Source organism: Sinocyclocheilus anshuiensis, unplaced genomic scaffold (genome assembly GCF_001515605.1).
Source record: "Sinocyclocheilus anshuiensis isolate Anshui unplaced genomic scaffold, SAMN03320099.WGS_v1.1 scaffold1465, whole genome shotgun sequence".
NCBI lineage: Eukaryota > Metazoa > Chordata > Actinopteri > Cypriniformes > Cyprinidae > Sinocyclocheilus > Sinocyclocheilus anshuiensis.
The window spans coordinates 4,433-15,092 of NW_015552630.1; the positions used below are offsets into that span (position 1 = coordinate 4,433).

General features: G+C 37.5%; 1 protein-coding gene across 2 annotated transcripts in view; it reads right to left on the reverse strand.

The window, feature by feature from the left end:
• Positions 1-1,963: 1,963 nt before the first annotated feature.
• LOC107666582 (zinc finger protein 239-like) overlaps positions 1,964-10,660 on the reverse strand; it is a 12,299-nt gene continuing 3,602 nt past the window's right edge. Inside the window, exons 3-4 of one of the 2 annotated variants that reach the window (XM_016457989.1) lie at positions 5,399-5,708; positions 4,837-5,317 (exon numbers count right to left, since the gene is read on the reverse strand). In XM_016457989.1, the coding sequence (XP_016313475.1) occupies positions 4,964-5,317; positions 5,399-5,708 (664 nt within the window). In that variant the 3' untranslated portion in view covers positions 4,837-4,963. Of the gene's footprint in view, positions 1,986-4,836; positions 5,318-5,398; positions 5,709-10,660 lie in introns of those variants that run through there. The other variant, XR_001631688.1, reaches the window with a different exon arrangement.

Here is a 10,660-nt window from a genome sequence, read left to right on the forward strand (position 1 = left end):
GGGAAGATGTTTTCGGTTGGGGGTGCTGTGTGTGTCCGTGTTTGGTGAGGGGGGTTGGGGGACTGGTTCACTTACGTCGATGCTCGTGCTGGAGCTGGTGTTGTTTGGATGCCGATTTTGGAAAGTTTTTGCTGGGATGGGCATTTTAAAAAATCTGAAATTCGCTTTTGCGCCATTATCTCCTTGTATTACAGTTAATCTTGTTCGCATTCTGTATAGTTCATGTCTGATACCACGATCCAGCGTCACGTGTTCATGAGGATTAGGCTAATCATCCCATATAGAAAACATCACAAGTAAAATTAATCATGTTTATAAAGATAAACATGGGTTTGTTATAGCCCACTTACAATTTACATTTCAGAGATCATTACAAATAAATTATTAAATGCTAAAACTGAATACATTTAAATGAACAAACTTGGCGCTGCATTTGCAACCATGTGAAAACAGGGGGTGCTGCAGCCCCCTCAGCACCCCTACTTCCCGCGTCCCTGCTATTTAGTGTGGTATATTTTGACAATATTCACTCATCATGACAGTAAAATAGGGCATTCTAAGTCAATATACTGCAGTATTTCCTCTCTCAATCAGTAGAAAATATGGTTAACACCCGGTCATGCATGAAAAAAAATACCGTCTTGTACCGTGAAACCAGTATAATTTTGAAAAATACCGTGATATAAATTTTTGGTCATACCGCCCAGCACTACGTAGAGTGTTACGGGAGAAAATCCGATTTAATGATTAATGCAGTGCATGACGCACATGGTGCAGCCTACACATAGTACGGTGCTAAATATATTGAATGATTAATTTCACTATGTAACGTATAGGAATACCGATTTATTCATACAAATGGTATTATAATTTTTTTGCTTTATTTCACTATAGTATGTTTTAATGTATAAATACTTAAATTAATGCAATAATGTAATAGATTTTATATCTAATGTAATATTGTAACATATTTATTGTAATGTATTAATAACAATATTAATGTGATGTATAAGAAAGACGAGACATATTGTAAACAGTATAATTTATTTACATTTATTTAATTATTTTCCATTATTGTATAATGTCAGTCTACCTGTGTGCGAGGCTAATGAGCACATGTACTACTCTGTTCTCCCCGTGAATGACTCTGTGTGCCAGAGAGGGAGAAGCTATCGCCTGTTGATCCACTGATTATTTCTCCTTGTTACAGATTGAGTAGAAGAAAGTGCTGAATCTCATCAACGAGTGGTCGTGTGGTCTTTATGTGTGTGAGGGTGACCGGTCCAGACATGCTACATAAAATTGGTGCCGTGACCCGGATGCACCAGATCTGCAGCAGCCGATCACTGGGGTTCGACAACGCAGAATCACAACGCTTCTGAAAGCATAGGACAAAGACTTTTCATTGTTGATGTTTTGGTGGTGGTGTCTGGACATGGAACTGAACTGAGTAACTGAACTCTCGCTTTACATTACCAGTTTGCTGTAGTAAAAGTCTTTTCACACTCAAAGCACATGTACTGTCTCACACCAGAATGTATTTTCTTTCAAATATTGTAGACACAAAAAAACTCTTCCCACACAAATAACATGAATGTGACTTCTCCTTTGAATGAACTTTCAGGTGTTTCTTCAGGTCTGAAGCCCACAAAAAGATTTTACCGCACTGATCACGTGCATGCAGCTTCTCTCTAGTGTGGATGTTCATGTGATCTTTAAGGTTTGCTGATTGTGTGAAACTCTTCCCACACTGATCACAAGTGAATGGTTTCTCTCCAGTATGAACTCTCGTATGATCCTCAAGACTTGTTTTGCTTGTCAAACTCTTTCCACACTGAGTGCAGATGAAAGATTTCTTGGCTCTTCTTTTCTTTAAATCTTTCTGTTTGGTTTGAGAGCAACTCAAAGTTTTTCCCCAGTTTTGACATGATTTTTCTCCTCAACTTCACTTGATTCTTTATTCTCCTCGTTTTCTTCAATCAACTCTGAAATAAAAGTAAAAAATTTTGAATTTTCAGTATCTTGTAAAACGCTGAGAAATGTGAAAATAAAAGTGAACCCTGATGTAACAGTGCAGGGCTCCAGCCTAATGCTGGGTACACACCACAAGATAATCGGGCTGATTTGGGTCCGATTATTCCCCTTCCGACAATCCTAGGTAATGTCCCGATTATGTAATTTTCATATAGAAAAATTGATATATTCTACTCTTACTAAATGTACCATTAGAATACAATTTTAGAATTTCAATATATAAAGCAAAACAAATGAATGACTAATAAGTGCTCCTCCGCTGCCATCTACTGATTATAGTGGTAATTTTATGTATTTTTTATTTATTTTGCACAAGTGTTTGTTTACCACAAAACTATATTTTGATATACATTGCGTTTTGTCCCATTAAAAATACTATTTTAATGTGAAATACTTAAAAGTTGTTAAAAAGTGCTTAAATCTCTCTCTCAAAAGGTTGGACAAACCCTGAAATGAATGATGTAATAACATTGGACAATTTCTGCCACACCACCATGGTTATAGTTAGCATTACTGCTTGTGGGTTTCTGCGTCAGCGCTGTGTGATCTGTTCATAGCAGAACTCTGTGCTGAAATTGAACGCTTCTCACTAGATCTCACAGCAACCTAATTCATTCTGCGTCGAGTTCAAACTCTTCTCACTGGATCTCGCAGCGCTGTGCAGTAACCGTGTGGGTTTCTGCGTCAGCGCTGTTTGATCTGTTCATAGCAGAACTCTGTGCTGAAATTGAACGCTTCTCACTAGATCTCACAGCAACCTAATTCATTCTGCGGCGAGTTCAAACTCTTCTCACTGGATCTCGCAGCGCTGTGCAGTAACGGTGTCGTGAGATCAACACTGGTTCCTGAGTAAACCTGTTCTGAACTTGGACCAGTTTGCTTGCGTTGCGCTCAATTATTGTTCCGAGCTGCTAAACGGTCCGCGCTGCGCAGCACAAACGAATAGCGCGGTTCTGTTATGCTTTTGTTTCGTTTGCCGTTTGATGTTTCTCATATGCAACAGAAATGGCCTCGCTTATGAGTTGGGTAACGTGGTGGTCGCACCGGCAGAATTTTTTTTTTTTGCAAAATTGGTGGTCACACCGGCAGAATTTTTTTTTGCAAAATGCAAAGTTGCAGTCTTGAGCCCAGCAGTGGAAAGTAGACAACTGTGTTAAAAAATCTTCAAATTATTATTATTTTTAAATAATATAGAGACAAACCACATGTTTCTATAGGGAGACCTATTAATATGTTTGTATGTTTGATCAACTACACAATTGACCATTCGCAAGGAACATGATTGACAGGCGATCTGACCAATCAGAACGCAGATATTATGTGCCGCCGCTGCTATCCGCCATCTTGTCCAATAGCTACAGCTGGTCTCCATAGAAATCCATGTTAAAACAGGGTAAAAAAAAACATTGACTGAATTGAAACTTTTTCAATATAACTAAATATAAAAAAGTGTGCGGAGGGTTAAGCTGTGCTGTTGTTGGCTGCCACAGGAACAGCAATAAGCTAAAGGAATTCCTTTAAGGTACTTGTTTTGCGTACCAGAAAATCTGTCCATGCCTCAAGTTAAAATAATAACGTTAAATAATAAAATAATATGTTAAAATAGTGTGTGCTCTTATCATTCTGTGGACACAATTGTGAGAACTTCGCCCTGATCGGGAACTGAACTGAGGCTCTACAGTGATCTGTCACGACACATTAAAGAGCCACAAAATATATACACAAAAAATGGTATTGTTTGAATTTCTTTAAAAATGACAAAATTTGAGAGTCCTGAGACCTTGTTTCATACCAGAAGTAACCTGCTCTGTCTTGTCTGTCGGCAGGTTGTCAGTTTCCTCTTCGCTCTGTGATGTGTTTTTCACTGCGTAAGAACATGATGTGTAGTGTGAGAGCAGCTTTGTTTGTCAGCATTAGCAACAGTAACTAAGGGTGGGCGGGTCTTTGCGAACGGTCAATTGCTCACATCAAAAGTGATCAATAATTACTGAAAGTAACAGTGAAAACAAATGAGATAGATCTCTCTCCTACTGACTTACAGGTAGGGATGGGTGTCGTCAGTGGTTGAATTGTAAAAAAAAATCAGGAGGGATGGAGTTGTCAATTTCGTTTTTTTTTTATTTTTTGGGGGGGGATTCCTGTAGCTAATTTTACACAATGATTACAAAATGTGTCTAATTTTTAGAAAGGTTTTTATCTAACGAAATATTAGCCTTATTAAATGAACTATTATTTATAAGCGTTTTTTCCTTCTGGGCCCTGAAATGGAGGAATTTTGTCGATATTGATAATTAATATTTTGCTGAATGTTTTTGTGGCACCTTGGCTGGTTTATTTTGTGCAAAAACTTGCTTCAGCTGTGCGCAGCTTCATACAGTACCAAGTTCTGATTGGCCAATTGCCGTTATTTAGTTGGATAATTATCGGTAGAGTATTTTAATATTTCATTTGCATGATAAGTTTTACATAATACACATTATTAATCTAAAGGGGATGGTAAGGGGGGATGGTGGTTTTACTGAGGGGATGCTTTTTGTCAATTGTTCGATCAGGGGGATGCCATCCCCCCTCAATTCGAGCCCTGGGTATCGTTAAGATTTTAACAGTATTACTATTCTTACGATACTGCACATCAGTTCAGTTCTTTAATGGTATTCTTTTTTTCATGAAAAAAGGGCCCATTAAATACCGTGTTCTGGTACCCACCCCTTCTTACAAGAGAAGCAAATAAAGATCAGTTGCAAAGCTACATTACAGTATAACTTGCATCTGCATTTTCTAAATACATCTTAAGTGGAAGAATAACTCAGTCATTTTAAAAACAACAGTGAAGAAAAATAAGAAAGCACAATAATACAATGTTTTGGCAGTTATTTGGGGAGGAACTCCATCTTTGATGTGAGCAGAATTTCAGCTGAATCTTGAATACTTACTGTGAATGTTTTTTTGTATGATTGTGTAGAGAAGATGAATTATTGAAACACTTCCCACATGCAGTGCAGTGATACGGTTTCTCTCCAGTGTGAATCCTCTCATGTCTTTTCCGACTTGATGAATGACTGAATCTCTTGTCACAGTGTGAACACTTGCAAGGTTTCTCTCCAGTGTGAATCCTCTCATGTGTTTTCAGACTTGATGAATAATTGAATCTCTTGTCACAATGTGAACACTTGTAAGGTTTCTCTCCAGTGTGAATCCTCTCATGCAGTTTTAAACACTTTGCTGAAGTAAAAGTCTTTTCACACTCAAAGCACACGTACTCTCTCACACCAGTATGTATTTTCTGATGTTCTTTCAAAGTTGAAAAACGTGAAAAACTCTTTCCACACAAATAACATGAATGTGGCTTCTCCTTTGTATGAACTCTCAGGTGCTGCTTCAGGTCTGAAGCTCTCAAAAATGTTTTGCCGCATTGATCACAAGTGTACAGTTTCTCTCCAGTGTGGATGTTCATGTGAACATCAAGACTTCTTTGGTATGTGAAACTCTTTCCACATTGATTACATGTGTACAGTTTTTCTCCTGTATGAATTCTCATATGTGTCATAAGGATTCCTTTCCGTGCAAAATTCTTTCCGCACTGATCACAAGTGTACGGTTTCTCTCTAGTGTGGATGTTCATGTGTCTCTCAAGTTGTGATGATTGTGTGAAACTCTTCCTGCACTGATTACATGTGTACAGTTTCACTCCTGTATGAATTCTCATGTGTGTCATAAGGATTCCTTTCCGTGCAAAATTCTTCCCGCACTGATCACAAGTGTAAGGTTTCCTTCCAGTGTGGATGTTCATGTGTTTCTTAAGGCTTAATGATCGTGTGAAACTCTTCCCGCACTGATTACAAGTAAACAGTTTCTCTCCCGTATGAACTGTCATGTGAAGATCAAGACTTGTTTTGCTTGTCAAACTCTTTCCACACTGAGGACAGGTGAAAGATTTATTGGCTCTTTTCTTTAAATCTTTATGTTTGGTTTGAGAGCAACTCAAAGGTTTTTCTCCAGTTTTGACATGATCTTTCTCCTCATCTTCACTCAATTCTTCGTTCTCCTCACTTTCTTCAATAAACTCTAAAATAAAAGCAAAAACAGTTCATTTGTCAGTAACTTGAAAAACAACCAAACAAAAACAAACAACCAAACAAACAAACAAAAACAGAAATGTGAAAGTACATAAAAGTCAACCCTGGTGTAACAGACCATTTCTATTCAAAATGTTGTTCCTTTTGATGCAATTTTATAAATGTTCCCTCCCTGAGACTTTTCATGAATGAGGTACATTGATCTTCAAAATATAATGTTTAAAATATTATAGACACAAATCACGTTTCTATAATGAGAACTACTAAATATGTTTGATCAACTACACAATTATCTAACATACATTCTGTTGAAAAAAGTGTCCCTAAATATGTTTGATCAACTACACAATTATCTAACATACATTCAGTTGAAAAAAGTGTCCCTTATTATTTTGCTGCTCCGTCTATATTATTCAATCGCTCTAAAGATTGTTTCTGTTACAACAAACTAAATCTAAAACAGCAGCAGATGCGTTCTTGCTCTGCCCCTATTATCCAGGCTGCATCTATATATGCATATATATTTATTTAATTTAATCGTAGTACAGCACTGACTTTGTAGTCAAAAAAAATCGCAATTTGATATTTTCCCCCAAATCGCACAGCACTACCCTCTAGCGGCGAAAAAGTACATGTTGTGCCTTTAAAACAAGTCATTTCACTTGGCCATCTTTAAAACGCCTCCCCGCACGTGCAGCTCCTATCTCTTTGAATGAGGAAACATCAAATCCTCCAAAACTGTTCACCAAGCAATTAAATTTCATATTTGAAATCACCAATGAAATCTTACAACAACTGCCTCATAATTGTTGTTTCTTATGCTCAAATGTCGATAAAAGGGCTTATTTTTTAGGCTAGAGCAGCCAATGCACATGCGCAGTCATGAGCGCGAGTTTGCGAATGCTGCCTGTTTCTATAGGAACCGGAGCTTCTAACGGCAGCTGTGAAGTGACGAGATGACTTTACTAATCAACGATTGGCTCTTTCATTTAGTAGGCGGGGCTTATTCGCCATATTGGACGTTGCACTTTCTCCCATTCATAAGTATTAGGAGTGCACAGTCTAGTCTTTGCTCTAAAGCGCCTCCTGCTGGCAGAGATTGAGCCTGTCTACAGCAACATGTTTCTGTTGTTGCTCACTCTTTTTTTCTGTTTTCTGCCACAACTCCGAGCACTTTTCATATTCTTTATCCTGGCTGAAGCACTTTTCTTTCAATATATAAGAATAATCAGCCTATGTTATAGTTTAAAGTTAAATATATTTATATTAATAAGGTGAGACTGAGAGTCTTATTTGACAGTGATTTCACATTTCTCATTCATTCAAGAAGGCTAAATACAATAAAAGGTGACCATTTAAATGTATTTGTGCCATTTGTTTTCTAAAATATTATATAGTTTTATAGGAGGAGGTTTCATAGACTTGGCAAATTAATTTTTCATAAATTGTAGGTACAGACAACTGTTGTGGGCGCTCTTGACAGTTTTTCTGAGTATTTTTTGAAAATATTGTTAATATTGTATCAACCGAAGTTAAGAAATATATTGTGATATAAATTTTGGCCATATCGTCTAGCCCTATTTGAAATAGTCTTAGACTTAGTCTAGTCCAGTTAATAGGCTGATTTCCTGGAGTAAAACTAGAGTTACTTCAGGACTAAATTGAAGCTTAAATTAAACCCAACAGGAAGCAGGTTTAACTTCAGATTAACATTGTGTTTCCAGTCTTTATATATTAAAATTATTGGCACACTTGGTAGATATGAACAAAGAAGCCTGTGAAAATATATCTGCATTGTTAACTATTTAGATTTTTTATTCCAAAAGGTACATTTTATTTACTTTTATTTACCTTTTTTTTTTTTGAAAGATCAAAAGGTAAACAATAAAAAAAAATAAAAAATACAGGTTTATTTTCACAACCTTCTTTGATCATATTTTCTTAGGGTGCCAATATAATTCTGACCATGGTCCCTATTTTAACGATCTAAGCACATGGTCTAAAGTGCAATGCGCAGGTGCACTTAGGGCGTGTCCGAATCCACTTTTGCTAGTTTCACGACGGGATAAACAGTCTGCGTGCCTGGCGCATGGTCTAAAAGTGTTGTCCCTATTCTCTTAATGAGTCATGGGTGTGTTTTGGCATAACGTGCAATAAACCAATCAGAGTCTCATCTCCCATTCCCTTTAAGAGCTAGTTGCACTCGCGCCATGGCGGATTCGCTATTTACACGGCGGAACTTGAAAGTGCAAAGACAGAACGCGTCTCCAGAGATGAAACAGAGCTGCTCGCATGCGAGCAATAGGTAGCCTAATTCTGATACATGCAATGACTATCCATTATGACACGTAGGCAGTTTTATATTTATGTAGCCTACTCAATAATAATATTTTACATTGTAATGCTTGAATTTTTAATATTTGGCATGTCTGTGTGCTGCTGTGCGTCCCTGTGTTTGTAATAAGCAGAGTGTACGCACGCTGTGAAGCCGCCTACACTAATGTGCTCTTTAAATAACAAAAAAAAACTACTGCGCCATTGACTTGTAAGAATCCACCCGCCAGCCCAAAAAGCGGAATCCAGCGGCCTGGTCGAAGGTTTAATGCGTATTCGGTCTTTAACTTGAGCTTCTGAATTTATCAGGATTAGTTTAAATTTGAGTCTAGCTCCGTTTTCAATCTTACTCCAATTTTAAGTGATCACTAAATTTAGGGAATGTTTCTAATTAAAAGCTGATCACAAATATCGATTGTTTATTAATTTAGATATTTGAGTATTCTGGAAATCCCTTACTTTCAATTATTCATTCATTAAGGACCTAACATCGCTTAGAAATTCACTCGGCCAACTGTGAACTCACGAGCACAAACTCGCCAGTTCTGAACTTACTCAGAGGATTATATTTGGCATGTTTGTGTGCTGCTGCACGTCCTTGTGTGTGTAATAAGCAGAGTGTACGTGCATTGTGGACACGCCTATAGGTGCATATTACTAACGCATTCTTTAAAAAACAACAAAAATACTGCACCATTGACTTTAGACCAGGGTTTGAGTTGGTCAATGGCGCAGTCTATTTCAGTTGCCTCGAAATAGCAACGCACCAAAAATGCACCTGAACACACCTCTTTTTCAGACCAGCACACCCATGGGTGCAAAAGCATTTTGCTATTTAAACAATGTGGTACAGGACGTGAAAATGATTACTACGTCGGGCTGAAACTAGCAAAAAACACTTGCATTGCTCCGTGTGTATGATAGGGCCCCATGTCTCTCTCTCTCTAAAACAGCTGCTTTATGCATAACATCATAAATAATAATTTGCATGTTGCAAAACTGACGACAACAGCTGAGTGGAAGAATTTATGCAAGAGTTCATTACAAAGAGATTTCTAGGCATTCCTTTTCTGAGGCTGCAATATGTGCAAAATTCAGCTGCTCGTGTTTTAACTTACACACCATCCCGCAGTCATATCACTCCTGTGCTTTCTCAACTACACTGGCTTCCAGTTCAATCACACATTGATTTTAAGGTTCTTATCTTAACCTATAAAGCAGTACATGGGCTGGCCCCAGAGTATATTTGTAATTTGGTCACAGCTCCACACCATCTCAGTCTCTCCGCTCTGCTGGTTCTCTACTCCGTACCAGCCTCGTTGTAAACTCAAAACTATGGGTCAGAGGTCATTCTCTTGTATTGCTTCCAGGCTGTGGAATTCTCAGCCTTTTCCTAGGAATGCTCCGTCTTTTGATTGTTTTTAGAAATTACTCAAAACATATCTCTTTAGTGAAGCTTTTAAGTTATAATTTTACAGTTGTTGTTGCCATTGTTGTTATTGTGATTGTTATTATGGAGTAATGTTGTATCTTTTATTGTCGTTTTATACTGTTGTAGCGCCTTGAGTGTAAGAAAGGTGCATTACAAATAAAATGTATTATTATTATTATTATTTTATTCGACACGAAACTGATGTGTGCAGTTTACTATGCATGCTTTAAAAAAGTTATCCTCTTCAGTAACATTTTTTGTATGTTTGTTTTTTGATTGTAGTCTTTTTTCCACTGCTATTGTTTTCTTTGGATTTGCTTCTCAGTTCCATTCAATTTTAATCTTTTCTTTGTTTATTCCATGTTTTATAGGCAACCTCTGTCATGCTAATTCAGATTAGCACAGTTGGTTTTAGGACTCAATAGTACAGGAGTTAGTAATCTGTACTTAATCTGTGTTTCAGAAAGTCATTTTTAAAAGCTTGATTAACTATCCTAGATTAAGCCTACTTCTGGCTTAATTTAAACCCCGTCCGGGAAACTGCCCCAGAATTTACCTCAGAAGAATGCGATGAAGTCAGACCCCAGAGGGTTAAAACTTTGTAAGCCTAATGTGCCACAAACAGTCATTAAAGATGAATGAAGAATAAAGACCAACCTCCTGGTTCCTCGTGTTTTATTCTCCGGGTTTCTGGTTCCTCGTGGTTTATTCTCCAGATTTCTGGTTCCTCCTGTTTTATTCTCCGGGTTTCTGGTTCCTCGTGTTTTATTCTCCGGGTTTCTGG